This window comes from Mirounga angustirostris, unplaced genomic scaffold (genome assembly GCF_029215605.1).
Source record: "Mirounga angustirostris isolate CCGP_5_RB_7025 unplaced genomic scaffold, mMirAng1.0.hap1 SCAF_1, whole genome shotgun sequence".
In the NCBI taxonomy this organism is placed as follows: domain Eukaryota; kingdom Metazoa; phylum Chordata; class Mammalia; order Carnivora; family Phocidae; genus Mirounga; species Mirounga angustirostris.
The window spans coordinates 13,550,909-13,570,085 of NW_026991709.1; the positions used below are offsets into that span (position 1 = coordinate 13,550,909).

Here is a 19,177-nt window from a genome sequence, read left to right on the forward strand (position 1 = left end):
TAATTTGCTAATATTAGAAATTGATACTGTGATTTTAATGACTAATTGATAAGCTTGTTTAAAATATGAAGAAAACCTGTGGACTTATTTCCAAATGTTTAACAGTTACTGAAAGTTTATAAATAAATTAGAAGGAGTACTTCTTTGTGATGTTATAATTGCACTTTTTTTTTTTTTAAAGATTTTATTTATTTGAGGGCACACAAGTGGAGGAGAGGGAGAAGGAGAAGCAGGCTCCCCGATGAGCAGGAAGCCTGATATGGGTGGGGCTTGATCCCAGAACCCTGGGATCATGACCTGAGCCACAGGCAGATATTTAACCAACTGAGTCACCCAGGCTATTATACTTTAGCATTGTTGGTATAGGAATGGCACATGCAGAAATATGTTACATTGTGGTTTACTCTCATTGCTATTATGGTATTTTAAACCCTAAAAGTAAGGATGTTAGTTGAAATTCCCCTTGGAGTAAATTTTTAAAAAGTGAACCTGTACGTCAATGCTATAATTGCCTTTGAAGTTGAAGGGAGACAGTTTGCAGTACAGTACCTCTCTGACTTCTAAGTTTATTCTGTCACATTGTTCCCCATATAAATGAAATTAATGTCTTTAAGTATATAAAGTCAAGCCTGTGCATTCATAATTTTAAAAATGAGTTCTAGAATTTTTAATCTATATACTTGGATATGTAAAATTCTTCAGATAAAATACCTATGGAAATTGTTTATCATTGTTAATTTCTTGAAGGTATTTTAGTTTTATATCAAGTAACTAAGGGTTTTCCGAATTATTTTTGGTAGCTGTTACTTAAAATCTACTCACATGCTTTCTTCAAAAACAAAAGGTTCCACTTCCTCCGAATGGACAGATGCCAGGATTTGGCCTTCTTCCTACACCTCCATTTCCTCCCATGGCTCAGTCTGTGATTCCTCCAACTCCACCCGTGCAGCAGCCTTTCCAAGCTTCTTTTCAGGCACAAAATGAACCACTTACCCAGAAGGCACATCAGGTAACACTTTATTCTCAGATTGGTTATCTTTTTGGTTGCTTTGACTTATGTGCAGATTCCTGCCTGTTTGCTTGTTATCTTCATTTTTGAATGTGAAGATAAACTGTTGATTGGGCACATATTCACTGTTTCTGTGCCTAAAGCTTTTCATCTGGAAAGTGAACATAGTAATAACACCAATTTCCATAGGATTCTGTGAGGATTGAGATAGAGTATAGAATGCTTAACCAGTGCCTACTTTACCACTGTAATCAATGGTTTAGTAAAATCATATGTAACTTATATGAAATTCCAGAATTAGAGAAGTGTTTCTTCTAAACTTGTAAACCATACAAAAAATTTTTTTCTCACCAATGGACAGTCATTATTAAACTAGTAACTTGATGTCAAGTAACCAGAATAAAACTGCCAAGGCAAGAGATTTGTAACTTAGCATTTTTTTAGTTTTTGTCATCTTCCCTCCATAATTTCCAGTTCTATCATTTAATGATGGGTGGTTATTTTTTGTTGTTTTTTTATTGATTTTAAAGGAAATGGAAGTAGAACAACCTTGTATTCAAGAGGTTAAACGGCACATGTCTGATAACAGAAAGTCAAGATCTAGGTCAGCATCCAGGTAATTGACAGAAAATGTTTTTCCAATCCTGTATGTCTTAGGAGACAGATTAAAATCAAACTGGACTATTTTTAGATATGCAGTGTTAATATTAAGTAACATTTGGTGTATTTGTATGTCTGTATGTGTAAAGTGGGAGCAGAAGTAGTAATTTAAAAAACTAAGGTCAGTCATCTTGCCCATGCTTTTCTCCTTAGTTGTTCCAATGCCTGCACGCATATATGCATAGAAGGATAGGAATTATGTATTCACAGTTCTTTACAAGTTTATCAGCAAACAAAAGTGAAAAGGTAATAAATAATACTGTAATCGGATAACATTTTTAATTGCTGCAGAAAAAAAGTTAACTGATAGATACCAGTAGTAGCAGTCTGTCTCGATAATGACAGCTTCTTACACTCTCAAGTACATGATTTAGTTATAGTACTGAGTTATCAAAGATGAGAGACATTTTTATAAGCTAGCAACCTTATTTATCTCATTTAAAATATGTGCATGCTTTTTAACTTGCAACATATTAAGATTTTTTAAAATGAATTCCCTGCTATTCAGTTATTATGTATCCAAACATTAAACTACCTAGTTCTATTTTTTCTTTTTCAGATTAATACCTGCTTACATTTTCAGTTTTTTCTCTATGTTCTGTCCATTCTCCCCCTCATGAAAATGTTAGGTCACCAAAAAGAAGGCGATCTCGATCTGGTTCTAGATCTCGAAGGTCCCGTCATCGACGTTCTCGATCACGGTCCAGAGATAGACGCCGACATTCTCCTAGATCTCGGTCCCAAGAAAGGCGAGATCGAGAAAAAGAAAGAGAACGCCGACAAAAAGGCCTTCCTCAAATCAAACCAGAAACTGCGAGTGGTAAATTTTTAACCTTTATATTCAAACTTCTTGCATTATTTTTTTCGTATCCTGAGTATAATAAAATGTTTTATAACTGTTAGCAAAATACAGCTTTATTGTCTCTTGTTTGTGCTTTGGCGTACACCCTTGAGTTTGCTTTGATATGTTAAACTAGCTGTAAAACAGCAATAAGGAGTGAACCCAACTAATAGTGATGAGGAATAAAGTGATAGCATGTCTTGAATTTAATGTGTGGAATGGAAAGCAATTAACTAGCTCTCCTGTACATGGAAAGGTTTTTTCCCCCCCAGATTAACTCTTTTTTAAGTATTTACAGTTTACAGAATATATTAGCTTGCATTGTCTCCTGAATCTCATCGTGCATTTAGAATATGTTTAATAAGGTATCTAGACACATTCATGATATAAGTTTGTAGTTACTATTGAAATTTTAATTTATAATACAAGTAGGGCATATGTAGAGCTTCTGCTTCTGGGAGGCTTATAGGATACAACATAAGAGAAAAACCATCTATGTACACTCAACAGTCAGAAAGGGACAGCTGTATTAGTGGACAAAAATGCTGGACTGGTTGTTGATCAAGACAGTTGGGATCGGGTCTTCTTCTGCTCACTTGCCAAGGGTGGCCTTGGACAGGTTATTGCTTCTATGTCCCCAGTTTAGATCTATCCACAAAAGGGCCAGATTTTTTTAAGTCTTATGTTGTTAACTATCCTATTCCATTTCTGGAAGTACTACCACAATTTTCTAGAATATTTTTAGTTGTATATGGGATTTGCTGCTTAACCTTATGGTATCGTGTGACTTGTGCTTTTTTCCTATAATGATTTTTTTATTGTAGAAAAGTACAGTGCTGCTCATTATCAAAATGTATATATTTTTATGATTATAATTTTATTTTAAGTTTGTAGTACTACACTCTGGGTGGGACAGCTGGACAAAAGGACTACTCAACAGGATGTTGCCAGTCTATTAGAAGAGTTTGGTCCAATTGAATCAATTAATGTGAGTATTTATTAAATTATGTAATGACAGTGGACAGTGATTAATGTCACTTTATGAAATTATGGACTTGAGACCCAAGTTAAAATTTGCCCAGCTTTGTAGAAGATGTGGCTAGTGTAGGTGTGGAGTCCATGTTTAGCACTCTGCATTTAACCACATTTCTTAGATAACCAAATTTAATTTGAAACCCTTTTCTAGAAAAGTCTATATTAACAAAGCTTGGAGAACTATAAGTTTATTAAAAACTGGTAGTTGAGACCAAATTTGAATTGCCCGTTTATGATACCTTAATCTCAGATTATAGAACCTGGCTTGGTAGGATGGGTAGGGGCCAGGGGAGTTGGGGTTGTTGGAGTTGGTTATTTAGTATTTTATTTTATTGCTCTTTGATTTTATTATATTTTATTAAAATGTTTTGGAGCAGATGATTCCTCCCAGAGGTTGTGCCTATATTGTTATGGTTCATAGGCAAGATGCATATCGTGCCTTGCAGAAACTGAGCCGAGGAAACTATAAAGTGAACCAGAAATCCATAAAGGTACAGTTTTATACCTTGTAATTCACTTTTTAAAAATTTTACACATAATATTACTTGGCTTTTTAAAAACTAATTTTGGACACTGAGACATTTCGTATATGTCTTCTTAAAGAGGTTATCTCCTAAATGTTAACAAAATTTTAAATGTTGGATTCATGTAGAATTTCATTTTTTAACAAAAAATGTGGATAGGTTCCTCAAGGTATTTTTAATTGGTGCTTTAAATATAATGTTGTTTAGTAAAAGATATTGTCATTCAAGATTTTTTGGATTTTATACATTTAAAAAAATTTTTTTTAATAAGTTTTATTTATTTTGGGTGCCTGTGTTGCTCAGTTGATTAAGCGTCTGCGTTTGGCTCGGGTCCTGGATTCGAGTCCTGAATTGGGCCCCTTGCTCAGCGGGGAACCTGCTTCTCCCTCTGCCTGCCGTTCCCCCTGCTTGTGCTCTCTCTCACTCTCTCCGTCTGACAAATAAAATCTTAAAAAAAAAAAAAAAAAGTTTTATTTATTTAAGTAATCTCTACACCCAACATGGGGCTTGAACTCACGACCCTGAGATCAAGAGTCACCTGCTCTTTCCGAATGAGTCAGCCAGGTGCCCCTGGATTTTACACATTTTTAAAGTTTGCCATCTCGTTCTTAGACTAAACTGTTAAAAATACTCAACAGAGATAGAGAAAAAGATGTAGTAGGTACATGGGTATTCTTCCCATAAGGGGCCAGAGTCAGCATCTCCTCAGTGTCGTAACACTCTACCCTTTGATTGCATTGCAAAAGGATTTTGTCTAATGTTGAATAATTCCAAGGTACTCAAGACTTTGGAAAGTGGTCCCCAGTATGCTGGACTGTACAGGGAACTTCATTCAGATTTTCCCTGATAAACATTATTTTCCTTTTCTCTAAGTTTTATGTTGGCTAAATTGAGAAGTGAGTGGTTGGAAGAGTGAAGAAGGAGGTAATGCCAGTTAAATTTGTACAAAATGGGAGAAAAGGTTAACCAGTTTCCTGGCATCAAAGTGAAATCCGGGGATAGCAGGCCCAGATTGTTCCCCTCTTGCCCCCGAGTCTGAGTGATTAGAAATTCGAGAAACAGTTAAACTCTCAAAACTGATATTCTTCTCCCTTCCTTTCTTTTTATATTTTGACTAATGGTGATACAGATTGCCTGGGCTTTAAACAAAGGAATAAAGGCAGATTATAAGCAGTATTGGGATGTAGAACTGGGTGTTACTTATATTCCGTGGGACAAAGTCAAGCCTGAAGAACTGGAGAGTTTTTGTGAAGGAGGAATGTTGGACAGTGATACACTTAATCCAGGTAAAGCAGTATTTAATTTCTTTTAAAATTCATCTATTTTCTTGATTGTACATAGGAAAAATGTTTCTTCACAGTAGGAAGTGGTTTTTGAAATTTTTCAAGTACCCACCATGTGCCAATCTCTCCATTATAAACTGAGGAAAGAATGGTAGATAAGACAGCTGTGGTCTTTGCCCTTAAGGCAACTTCTATTTAGTGGGGCAGATTCAGACATAAATGAAATACTACTGATCGTGGGGTTAATCATTAATTACAGTAGAATTTTTCACTGTGAAAACCTAATAGATCAAATGAGTCTTAGACTGAACATTAAGAGGTATTGTGTTTTAATCCAGTGCTTTGTAATAATTTCTTTGAAAGCATTTACTAGTCCAGAGAAGCAGTCGAAAGTAAACATGTAGACAAGGAGGTGCGTTACCTGTGCCATGAATATTAAAAATGCAAGATTGACAGTAGAATTACAGTGGGGAAAATAGCAGGTGTGGTCACGATCTGGAGATTGATAGATAGCTGGATAAGGAGGAGTGCAGGGTGGTATGGCAAAATAGTAAGTGATTAAAGGAGTTTCAAGCAAGCAGAGTTGGTTTGAGAGCCAAAAAGGTGAAGCGAGGCTCGGCCATTCCCATACCTTGACCTCTTTCCCCTCGGTGCGTGGTGGCTTCACCTAGGTTTCTGTTCAGGCACATAGGTATCAGGGCTCGACTGTGTGCCAGGCATTCTGGTCAGGGTAAAAAGAATCTTGTTCCTCCCTCCTGGGATCTTTATTCCAGACAGTACACTATTGTGGTTAAGAACATAGACCCTAGAGCCAGATGTGTGTTGAATCCTGCCTCTGCCCCCTTTTGGTATGTGTGACGTTGTTTTCCTTAATTTCCAAATTGTTTTCCTCATTTATAAAATGGGAATAATAATGGGACCTACTTACAGATGGTATGAGAATTCACTGAATTAATACATGTTACTTAGAACTGCAGGCATTCTTTTGCATGTTTGTTATTGTGGTCCATTCACTTAAGTAATATAAGATTAGCATAGACATTTCTTTAATGATCATACTGCTGAGTTTTTTATATAATCAGCATTTTAAAAATAATTTCTAGATTTAAAGTTATAAACTGAAAATGGTAAACTTGTTAAATTTCTTTCACTCTCATAGATTGGAAAGGAATCCCCAAGAAGCATGAAAATGAAGTTGCTCAAAACGGAGGGGCGGAAACCTCACATACAGAACCAGTATCACCCATTCCTAAACCTTTACCAGTGCCTGTCCCTCCGATTCCTGTCCCTGCACCTATAACAGTGCCACCTCCACAGGTAAGAGTATTTGGGGCACTATTTAAACTTGTGTCTGAAAGATAAGCCTTTCTGAATCTTACTTATTTAGATACATGTCCAGATTAATGTTCGAAGACATGAATACATAAATGTGCTTATTCAGATTTTGGTATGTCAGACCTACTTTTTATAAACTAACACATTTTTCATAAACATCAACAAAATCAAAATAAATTCACCTATCTGTCTACATTATTCAGTGTCTTTATAATGTTTCAGACTTGAGATGCAGACCTAATAGCATTTTATATTTGGCTTCCTCTTGTTTTCTTTTATTGGATCTTTATTCTTTGGGGACTTTATGTTCTGAGGGAACTTAAAGTATATATCCCAACAAGCCGCTGATTTGAGGGAAAGAGAGTTTCTTAATTTTCAATTTGTGTGGTGCTGTCATGAAATTTTTTAATGGATGAGCTATTTAATAAATTGAGTGCCACTTAACATGAAGGTATATTCTTAAACGTCTGCTGTCTGGTCAGTCAGTGCATTACTTCAGAAGAGAGAATCTGGAATTCTAACAGAACAGAGTTTGAATCCCAGCTCCATTGTTTATTCTCCACAGTGTGACTTTGGGCAAGTCACCTAATCTAAGCTTTAATTTCCTATCTATAAATGCGTGAATTCCCTTTCTTGGCTTTGGCTCTGGTGCTCTTCCTAGGTCAGAGTTGTTTTGAGGATTAAATGACATAATATGTGTTAAATACTCAGCATGTTTCCTGTACCTTTTTCAATACCTCACATTAAATCTGAATCAAATAAATCTGAACTATCACAAAAAGTGAGTTACCTAGCCTTTTGATTTTCCCTCCCTAAGGAGAAAATTACATGCTTTGATACATACTTAGCTGTGATATTTTATAAATGGATTTCCTAAATTGGCAAACTGTTTTGCTGATCTTTTGGACATGCCCGTTCAGCACAGGTTCTAAACAGGATTCATTGTATATCCCCACTTATTTAAAGAAACCTGACTAATCTGTTAAAATTGATCATACTTTTTTTTTTTTAAATAGTAGCTAACATATGTTCGGTGTTTATTAAGTGACAGGCACTAGCACTTAACATGTATTACCTCTTTAATCCCCATAACTATGTGAGGTTGGCACTTTTCCATTTTACAGATGAGTAAACTGAGGTCTAGAGATTGTAAATAGCTTACTCAGGGTCACAAAGCTAGTTAAAAGGGGAGAGGGGATAGGCAGTTTGACACCAGAACCTGGGATCTTAATCATTGTAAATTGCCAGGTAGCTTTTCTTAGAGTTGTATTTCTCAGGCTTACCTGTCCATACTCGTGAGATAAAATGTGAATTTGCTATTTTAAAGAAGCGAACAAAAATTTGAATTCTGTCATTTATAGTAGGTACTAATTACTCTCTGTTAATAGATAAATTGATTCACACAGTAAGCACAAGTTTAGAAATAGCTTTTTCAACAAGATCTTTTCATCTCTACTTACCATATGGATGGGAAGGTGGCTAGATACGTGGCTTCATTATTCTTTGTTTGTTTTTAGGTCCCACCACATCAGCCTGGTCCTCCTGTAGTTGGTGCTCTCCAGCCACCCACGTTCACACCTCCCTTGGGCATTCCCCCTCCGGGTTTTGGTCCTGGTGTTCCTCCTCCGCCGCCTCCTCCACCATTTTTGCGCCCAGGATTTAATCCGATGCATTTACCACCAGGTACACTAAGTTGTTAAAGAAGACATTCTTTTTAGAGCCCAAACTAAGGTGACACAACATAAGTTGACATTATTTTTCTTATTCTAGGTTTTCTTCCTCCTGGACCCCCACCTCCTATAACTCCACCAGTATCCATTCCTCCTCCTCACACTCCACCAATAAGCATCCCAAACTGTAAGCATGTTTTTCTTTCGTGTTCACTCGTCCTCTTGGAGTTGGGAGTAGGAGGGAGAATGGACCAGTAATAGGGTCTATAGTATGGCAAAAGAATGTTGACTGGGGAGATAATTATTCAGCTTCACATGTTGATGTAATTATATTCCTTAGCTACTATCGCTGGTATAAATGAAGACACTACAAAAGACTTATCTATTGGAAATCCCATTCCAACAGTGGTGTCTGGGGCTAGAGGAAACGCCGAGTCTGGTGACAGTGTGAAAATGTATGGCTCTGCCGTGCCACCTGCTGCACCCACGAGTCTGCCCACCCCTCCCGTAACCCAGCCTGTTTCACTTCTTGGTAAGTTAATTTTTTTATCATTAATTTTTTTTTTCCCCACCCAAGTTAGGTGTTTGTTTTGTTTTGTTTTAAACAATGCTAAGTTTGGGAAAATGTTCTCTGAGACTGATACTTTTCTTTGAGGAAGATCTTTCTCTTAAATATGTGCACTTGCTCTTTACCAAGGAGTAGGCCAAGAGACAACCTCAGAGATGAAATCATGTTTGTTGTCCTGAATAAAAGTGTGGATTTGTACATCTTAATTTGGCATAGGAAAGTGATTAATCTCTGTGAGCGGGAATTGGTACAAAGTCCATAATTGATACAACCCCAGACATCCAGCTTTATAAGAGATAGCTTTTCTTTGACAGCCTAGAATTTTTTCCTGTCTGGGTCAATTTTTACAAAACCCTGGGCTGTGATAACCTTCTCTGTTGGCTAGCAAAGAAATTATCTTTGATATATTGTAATAAAATGGCTTTATTGTCTGAGTGACAGTTGCACAGCCTGGGGCAATGCTTTCTCACCCCTCAGTTTTCTCCTGCTAGTTTATCTATTGTACTCTTAACACACAATTTTACTACTGCGATCAAGGGAAGTAAGATTTAGATTGTTTACATCTTTAAGGGGCTTACTTGAATTATAAATGATCATTTCATATACTTGTTATGGTGACCATCTTTTAAATTAATAAATTGTTGTATTTTGAGGTGGTTTTGCCAAGTATAATGAACACTTGATTCTCCTAATGGGTAGTTAATTCATCCTTAGTATTACAACATTATAGTCCTGGAAGCCCATTGTATTTTTCAGAGGTATATGTATGTGCACATATGTGCTTTCATAATCTTAGATTTTTTTTTTTAAGGAGAGAGCACATTAGTTGCCTCTGAAATGTAGGACTGTGGAACATTAGTTTGTGATACAGGACTTTTACTTTTCACCTACACCTTTCAGTGCTGTTGGAAATTTTTACTTTGTGCATATACTACATTTGTAATAAAAATCAATTTGTTTTCAAATAGCATGCTGTCTTCTGCCCTCTCTAAGACTGAGATTAGTCTGATAATAAACTTGATTTTTATTTCCTTTAGTACACAGACTGGGTAATGGTAAAAGAGCATTTGGGATTAAAATTTGTCACCAGTAATGTAGCAGTAGTCATCACGGTGGGAAGTAGCTTGTTTAATGAGGAAGTTGCTTTAAGAGGTCTACATCATAATGAAAATCATGCAGTAGAAGGAACATTGTTCTAGGAGCCAGGAAACCTTAAAATCTTTGGATCTCAGTTTTGTTATGCATTTTGTTTTTCATATCTGTACTAAGATCGTTGCATAAGAATCACAGAATCTGAGTTGGATAGTATTTTCTGATCCACCCCTTTCCTCTGCCTCACACTGACACCCCTGATTGTGAATTCTCTTTGTAATGAAATTTCCTAGTCTACTAGCAATCCATGGATATTAGGCCGCCTGAGACTATTTACAAAGTGGCATGCATTTGTGCTTTTTTTTTGGTGTTAGTAAATCCACTGAATGAAAGCTTTCTTCATCCTCAAGAGTTTAATAACCATTACTTTCAAACAGCCTTGAAGACTAAGTAGCCTGCCACTGATTTAACATTTAGGTCTTGAAGACTACACCCTTTATTTCTTACCACTGCGGAGGTGCATAATTTAAACTCTGCATCTGACATGTGAAACAAAGCACAGATCAAAAGTTGGTGAGCTTGAAAAACAAACTTAGTAAGTTAAGCACTGCTAGAAAAATAATTACATTTCTTAGCATTTTTCATTGCTTGACATGCCTCTGTATGTCTTCCCTCCTTCTCCCTCCCAAATACACACTAGAATAGAAACTCCATGAGAGAGGGACATTTGTTACTTGAGGATGTGGATAGATGGATGGTTTTTAATGCAGGGCTGTTTATACTTTATCTCTGATGATGATCTTTGTAACTTGCAAAACAAAATTTAGAAATTGAAGGCTGTTCCAAATCTGGAAAGATCAAAATGTGACATAACATAAAAATGAAAACTGTTTTGTCAAAATAAGTACTTTTAACTAAAATGTAGTAGTTTAGTTCTAGTCACAAGAAAGAAAGCCTTTCATATTCCTTCAATTAGAAATCTTGAAAAGAATACCCCATAAATTTTGACCTTTAGAAAAAGGAGACTTTTTAATGTGTATGCAAATAAAGGAGAATTTACCCAAAAGAGGAATCACAGTTCCATCATTCTGATAAAGAAATGCAATAATCACATGTAATACTGCAGCACTGAAGGATTGCTAATTAGGTTGGGATATTGTTGATGTTGACCAAGTAATAGAATATTAGAACTAAGATGCTTTCAACTTTCTTCTTGGTGCTCTAATGTTTCTCTTACGATAATAAAAAGAAATGCTATGCTGTACCAGGAAACTTAAAGCCTAGAAGGTGATATGAAACTCCAGTTTCTTCATCTGTTTAAAAAAAAAAAAAAAAAAGAATAAAAATGACACACCAGGTGTTGTGGTGATTCAATGGGCTAATGTATATAAAATGACTGACATGTGGGGCCTGCCACAGGGTAGGCCATCTGTGAATGGTGGGTGCTTATTACAGAGGTAAGGAGTGTCCTAGGAGATTTAGAATACCTAGACAAGATCTATACTTTGTAATCCTAAAATTATATTACTTTAGCTGTGATTTGTAAACTGTTCTATTTGTTGGCAAAGGAAGCAAGCTTTTTAGGGGAAAAAAATGTATCTTGACATATTTTGCCTCAGATACTTTCATGGTGGATTAGACCAGGTCATAAGTTCACACATTTTCAAGTTCCATCACTTGGCCTAATGAGGACGTATGTTAGTTCATAGTGGTATTTCACTGAAACAGCATAATATGATATTTGTATTCTTCTCATTAATGATACTCAGGTAGTTTTCTTACAAGGGAAGGTGAACCTATTCTTGGGACCTAACTAAGTTCTTGGATCTTACTTTCTGAAACATGGCAATAATAATTTAAAGTGGCAGGGGCCAAACAACTGTCTATCACATCTCCCAACATTCAGTAGTTAAGACCTGATTATTATGGAGAGGAGGCAATGCAGTGCTGCAAGGATTGGCTTAAAGAATTTTCTGAATGATCAGATGTAAGTGTGGGCATTAGTTTGGAAGTGTTAACTACTTATTTCTGGAGTTGGGCTGAGGTAGCCCACACTACCAAATTTGTAGAGAACTAAACCTCCATCTTGTAGAAATTCTGATTATTTTAGTAACTGGTAATCTGAAAATACGAAGTTATATGATGCACAGTAATAATTCATTATCACTTGATTTTGAAGAAGTCCATTCTTCGTACCTCACACTCCAAAATAGCTAGTTAGGACAGTGGTGGTTTCATAAAAGCTATTGGTAACAGTTGTTGATCATTTAGGAGAGAAGGAATATTAATGATAATAGCAATTCAGTTTATTCTCTTTACTGTATTAAGTGTATGTGTTTACTTTTCAAAAACTTGTATAACATGTATCTCTAATATGTATAGCATATTTTTATTAAAAAGTTCATTGTAAATGTGAAATTTGGGTTCCTTTGGTGTTGCAGACAATAAAAAAAATACACAAAAAAATGTTTGTTTGTGTTACATATCTCTACTGTGTTACCAGTATATCCAAAATATCTTTTCAAGGAAAAATTATACTAACTTGGACTCTTTCCTTTTGTGGAAAATGAAAGCCTTTTCTCTTGTCAGATACATTTATTCACTAATTGTTAATATGCAAATTCTCCCTAGTTTTGTCACACTGCTATAGATGATGGTGAAATTTATAAATAGGAATTGGGTATTTCTAAGATTGCTTCCTATTTACTGCTAATTTTGGTTACCAAAGATCTAAAGCAGAAGTCACAAATTGGTGGGCTCTAGGCTGAATTGCTAGGCAGTGGTGTGATGCCCTTCAGACTTGGTTTCTACACATCCCTGCGTGAACTCAATAAGCATTTGAGTCGATGTTTCCCAAATTTGGACACTTCAAGAAATTATGTGTACAGAATTGGTTTGTGAATTATTACATACTTAAATTGGGTGTGTTTGCTTTTATGCAATAGTTATGATCCTTAAAACTGCCTAGAAGAATAGTTTTACCATCACATTCAATAATTACTTTAAAACTGATACTTGATTTGTGGTGATTTCACTTAGCTTGGATTTCTCTGCCCAGAATTTTAATTTTTTTTATAGTTAGTAATTTTTAACATTTAAATTAGAACATTAGAGCACCAATCTAGTGTGAATAACATTCAAAGGAAACCTGAAGAAAATTCTAGAAAGCAGTTTCTTTCATGGTAATACTTAATTTTTAATATAACTTTTATGTTTTAATATTTTTTTTCTTTGAACTTCACTATAATGTTTGGTTATTTTTAATTATAAGCTAGAGGGATCTATGAGGTATTTGATTTGGTACCCCAAAAAGCCTGTTGACTCTGTCCTGTAAAATGTTCCCTTTGAAAGCTTTAAAATATCCGAATTGGAACTCTAAATATTACATTGGTAATTATTTCACTAGTGTTACATAGTAGAAATGGTTCCCATATACTCATCACAATACCTTCAATTTAGTATATAACATTGTTCGGTGGATACAGTAGATAATTAATAGCTATTAATCCACAACAGATACTTGCCTTGGATATGAGTTGATGCATGAATACACTATTATTTTCTCAGAAGGTGAAGTATTTCAAATGAAAAACACAGGGAAGGTCTTGTACAAAAACTGGAAAGCTGCTTATCACATTTGTCCCCATGTCCCTCTGTGCTTCCTAGGCTATAGAACTCCAGCCTAAAGTCTTTCTTCAGTTTAAATCTTTCTGACATATATCACTTTGGGCTTGAGGAAGGTGGGAAGGGCAGACACTCTGGGCTCTAGATTGATTTTGGTAGACAATGATGTTGCTGTGAAGAATTTCAGGTAAGATTTTTTTTTTCCCCCCAGCTAATGTTGAAAGTAAAATTCCCTAAGGAAATCTCATTCAGTGATAGGTTAGTTGTTTATTCCACACTTCTTGACTCTCATAGTGCAACTCTTAACTCTAAGTCAGAGCTGTTGTACTTTGCCAGTTATAGTAAAATAGCAATTTGTGTGCAAATTCTAAAAAGCTACTATAAATAAACTATAGGAAATTGACCAGAGCTTATTGCACATTATTTTGCAAAAAGCCAAGGAGTCATTTTAAAATAATCTGTGTCTGATTTCTCTTCATTTGAAATTCTGGTTTTCATGTATTGGATTTCATCAAAACATACTGTACTCCTGTGCTAAGAATAGATCCACCTCTCAGTATACCTGCTTATGTATTATTGAAAACTCACATTTCTCTTAAAGATCTCTGATTAACATTCTAGGCACGATCTGTTTTTGGTATAATCTTAATGTGTAATAATATCTAAATGTGCTTTCTCATTCTTTGAAAACTAGCTCCTTATTCTTTTGTTCTCCCCAGCTCCCAACATAACAACTGCTATAAGAATTGCCTGGGAGTCTTTACAAAATAGTTATGCTCTAAATGTTACTAAATGGTAAATCTAAGCAAAGGAAAGACATGTATGAGTTGTACTAGAATTTTCATTTTCTGAAGGTCTGGAATGAAAAAAAGACATTTAGTGATTTTTTAAAATTACATATATATATTATATATATATGCACATACCTAGGGCTTTCAGGGTATTGGTGGGAGAGAGAAGAACAGTTGATAAGTTTTTTTCCTTGTGGGAAAATTTCATTCTAGGTTCATGCAAATGCCACAGTAACATTTATTTTATTGGGATCAGATCAAAAAAGGTGGAACTGCAGCTAGGAACAGAAAAGGAGGTTGTGTGCAGCTTTTCTCAAAATAAATTTCAGATCTTTGTAGGTTACCAGCGGAAAGACACTCCGCGCCTGGGAGAGAAACCTGGACTTAAAGCCTCTGCTCTGGCACCCTGAGAGATTTTCTCCTTGATAAGTTTGGTCATCACCTCTGCCACCACCATTCATTCGTACATTCAGCATGTGTTTATTCCGTACCTAATGTGTGCCAGGCACCCTTCTGGGTACTAGAGATACCTGAATGAACAAGACAAAAGCCTGTCTTTATAGAGCTTATCTTCTAGTAGGGACTTAGATAATAAATAGTTATTAACTAATAATTTCACACGGAGATAATCCTACAAAGAGTGAAGCAGAGAACACTTAGGGATTTGAGGAGTGTCGCATGGGATGTGCTATTTTAAATAGGATGGCTCAGGAGGGCATCTAAGGAGGTAGTATGGAGAGAAATGATGGGGAAGAACCATAGAAATAGAGAAAAGACATTTCAGGTAGAAGACCAAAAGGAGGCCAGGATTGAGAATGAATTTGGCTTATTTGAGGGACCACAGTGAGCTAGTGTGGCTGGAGCAGGGTGAACAAAGAAAAGAGTGGCAGGCTATCAGTTTAGAGAGGGTTGTCAAGGGCCTGGTTATGAGTGCAGTGGGGAATGTTGTGGTTCTAATCCGATGTATATTTTATAAAAGGATGATGGCTATTACATAGAAAACAGACTGTAGGAGTTGGTAAAAGTGGAAAGAAGACACTAGTTTGGATGCTGTTGGAGTCGCTGAGATGCAGGCTAACCACTTGCATTGGGGTGGTACAGCGGAGGAAATGAATTAGTTGGACACGGAATTTATCTTGAAGATAGGACCTCCCTATTGCCTTATTAAATATGGGATATGAGAGAAGGGAGTCAAGAATGAGTGAGTATTGGACCTGAGCAATCAGTAGGGAGTAATTTCCATTCCTGAGATGGGCAGATGTCAAAGAGGAGTGGATTTGCAGAGAGGGTATCAAGTGAAAATGTTGGGTATTTTAACTTTGAAATTTAGGTGCAGATGGTAAGTAAACAATTTGGTGAATAAAGTCTAGAGATAAATTTTGGATGTCATCCGCAAACACATCAGCAAAGCCACAGGAACCTGTGAGAGTACCTTCGGAGGGAATGTAGAGACATAAAGGGATGAGCCCAGGAGCACTTCAACACCTAGCACTTGAGAATACAATACTGAGAACTAAGGTAGGCATAGTTTCATATGCCAGGAACTCTTCTGAAGAGTTTGTATGTATCAGTCATTTGAGCCTTACCGTCCTAAGAGGTAGGTAGTTACCCCATTTTATAGATAAGGAGGCTGAAGCGTACAGAGAGGACGTAGCCTGGCCAAGTCAACAGCTACAAGTGGTGGGTCCAGAATTGAAGCCAGCATTGCTCCAACTCCTGTGGTTTTAACTGCTGTTCTGTACTGTTCTATTCAGCAGAGGATACTGGAAGGTGCAGCCAGTGGGCTAGGAGGCAGAGGGGGTATTCTGGAAGCCAAGTCGAGTTCCTAGGAAGACGGGAGGGATCGACTATCAGTTGTATTGATGGGTCAAGGAAGGACACTGAAGCTTGCTGCCTGGATTTAGCAAAATAAAGGCTCCTGGATAACCTTAGGAATGTGGTTTCCTCAGAATGAAGGATCCAAAAGCCCAATTATGCAGGGTCAGGGGAGAATGAGAGCTGAAGAAATGAGTACAGTGATTTTGGACATCTTTGAGGATATTTGTTAAATAGAGGAACAGTGAAATGGGGTGATAGTTGATAGGAGATGCAAGGTAAGGGAGGGTTCTTGTTTTTTGTTTTTTTAATTTCTAAAAGATGGATGAAACTAAAGCATCTTTATTGGAAATCAACAGAGGGGAAGTTTTTGGTGCAAGAAGAGGCATTTGCTGAGGGCATGCATGGATTCAGGGTTTGAAAAGTAATAGGGGTACAAGTAAATTGGTAGATGTGGTGGTAGGTAGGTGAGTGAAAAAGTCTTCCAACGACCTTTATTGTTTTCATGATAAAGCCCAATATACATGCATATATATATATATATATGGTTTCCATTTCAAACAATATAATGGAATAGTACTTGGTAATTTAAAAAAAAAAAATGAAGCCCTTAAACGTGCTACAAGGTGGGTGAACCTTGAAAAGATAGACTAAGTGAAAAGTCAGTCACAGAAGATCACATATTGTGTGATTCCATTTATATAAAATGTTCAGAATAGGCAGATCTATAGAGACAGAAACCGGAGTATGTGGTTGCTTGGGGGTTGGGGGGGCGGGGAGTGGCACGGCAATTGCCCGGAAATGGGGGTGATAGAGTTTGGGTTTTTTGAGGTGATGATAATATCCTGAAGTTGATTGTGATGGTTTCCCAGCTCTGAATATACTAAAAACCATTGAATTATACACTTTTATGTGGATGAATTGTGAACTATATGAATTTATCTCACTGAATTTGGTATAAAACAAACCCCCTAAGAGTAGACAGGATTAACGAGAAACAGGAGCAGGTGAATTAGATATCTAGGGAAATGAGAATGCCAACAGACTAGGAGAATTAGGATCACTAACCAGAATTAAGGAAGCACTTGTGGTTGCAGTTGTAAACTTAAAATGAGACCAGTGGGCATTGTTGGGGGTGGGGTGACCCCCCAGCCCTGTCTGTGTACAGATTAGGTAGAAAAGTTGCATTCAGAACCATCGAGGTTTTTCCAGGCAATTGTGAGGGGAGACCATGGACTCCAAGGCAGGTAAGGAGGGGAAGATAAAGACAATGAAGGGCATTGTGGGGGCCCGACCTTCATGAGATAAAAAATTATTCTGAGAAGGGGGTCAGAGAGTGGGATGCTTGTAGATGAGAAATTGGAAGTAATACAGGTATTTGTAATGAAAGGTCCAGGACTTGAAAGAAGCAGTGGTTTTGGTAGGATGGAGGACAAGATCGTTGGTGTAGAGGTAGAACTGCCTTGCTTTTTAGATGTTTCCTTCTCATACTTTTCCTCCCTCCCCTTTTCACCTAGCAAGTCCTTGCTTTCCTTAAAGGATCCCCCTTAAATTTACATCCTCTTTAAAGGCATCCAGCTAACTGATGCATTTGGGTCACGCCCGCAGTATTTAATTCAAACCTTTAGTAACTTTTTATGTGTCTCCCTGTCCTCCCTCCCCCCCCCCCCCCCCAGTCCTTAGCAGAAAGCTACTTGTTAGGCAGAAAGACTGTGTCCCTTATTTATGTTCTGAGATTTCAAGGTCCACATTGGACTCCAGCCGTGATACCAACTTCCCCTTCCTCGCTGCCCCTTTAGCCTTTAACATACCTGTTCTTTATGTCACGTAATTCTGGACAGCTTTGCGCTATATAGCAATGGCATCTCCCCTTTAAACTTGACTTATTTTTTAATTGTGAAGTGTCTGTTTTTTTACTCATAGGAATATTCAGTTAAGTCTTGGTTATTTTGAGTTAAATTCCAACGTATTTCTTATACTTACCAAATTTGAATACAGATGTTTGGGGCTGTCCTTTTCCTGCATTAAAATCTGCTGTATTAAAATTTCGGAGACTTTAAGGTAGTGTTTCCTCAGGTCTGAACTCTTCGCGTTTCTCACCTGAACTGTGGGTAACACTGGGACTTCTCTTGCGAGCTCTAGCTATACATACCAGTTTCTTCTGTACATTTCCACCAGATCTAACTCAGTCTCCTCTAGCTCTCAGTAGAAATTTGTCCTCTGTCTCCCCAAAAATAGCTTTTCTTCCTAAATTCCTGCACTGTGTTGATGCTTCCGTCTACTCATTCAGAGCAGAAAGCTGTGCTCCTCATCTCTGTCCCTTCTGTCTCGGTCCAGTCTCTCGTTTCTGTCCCCTGGATTCTGGGGGTAAGAGTCCCCCTTCTCTCCTCTGTCTTTCCCTTCCTGGCTCTCCTGTACACTGCTGGCTAGGAAGCTCTTTCAAAAATGGACACAGGATCATCCCTGCAAATAATGCCTTGGTCCTCGCCCCATCACTTTTGAGTCAGAGTCCAGCTTTCCTCTTGCGGCATAACACACCTCTGAATTGCCCTAGCCCGTCTGCTCAGCCTCAGGAACCTCTTTCAGTTTAGCTGATAGTAAGTTTGTATTCGCACAAATTCCTTCTCGCTGCTTCAGTAATAAACCTCATCTTGTGTATTTGTTTTCTCTCTCTTGTCAGAAGACATTCTGTTGCAGTTCTCTTGACTGGTGCTGTCCTTCCTTCCTTCCTTCCTTTCGAGACCCCATTCAGACACCCTAAGCCCCGCACTCAGATTCATGCACACCAGCTTCCTCAGCTCCACCTTTGCACCATACTAGCTTGTGCCATCTCTTCCAGCAGTTGGCATGTTCCTTTCTACTTAGGCTGTATCCTGTTCGAAGGAAGGGACTAGGTTTTATTTATCTTTGTATCTGTAGCACATGAAATG

General features: G+C 37.2%; 1 protein-coding gene across 11 annotated transcripts in view; it reads left to right on the plus strand.

The window, feature by feature from the left end:
• Positions 1–19,177, plus strand: part of SCAF4 (SR-related CTD associated factor 4) — a 152,421-nt gene that overhangs the window by 33,654 nt on the left and 99,590 nt on the right. For 10 of the 11 annotated variants that reach the window (XR_010407761.1, XR_010407762.1, XR_010407740.1 and 7 more), the window contains exons 10-19: positions 845–1,009; positions 1,540–1,625; positions 2,299–2,489; positions 3,398–3,498; positions 3,923–4,036; positions 5,199–5,355; positions 6,512–6,669; positions 8,205–8,370; positions 8,458–8,544; positions 8,698–8,889. Coding sequence is in view for 3 of the 11 variants with exons in the window: in XM_064579560.1 (XP_064435630.1) it covers positions 845–1,009; positions 1,540–1,625; positions 2,299–2,489; positions 3,398–3,498; positions 3,923–4,036; positions 5,199–5,355; positions 6,512–6,669; positions 8,205–8,370; positions 8,458–8,544; positions 8,698–8,889 (1,417 nt within the window). In the remaining 8 variants the exon portion in view is untranslated. The remainder of the gene's footprint in view (positions 1–844; positions 1,010–1,539; positions 1,626–2,298; positions 2,490–3,397; positions 3,499–3,922; positions 4,037–5,198; positions 5,356–6,511; positions 6,670–8,204; positions 8,371–8,457; positions 8,545–8,697; positions 8,890–19,177) is intronic. The other variant, XM_045902563.2, reaches the window with a different exon arrangement.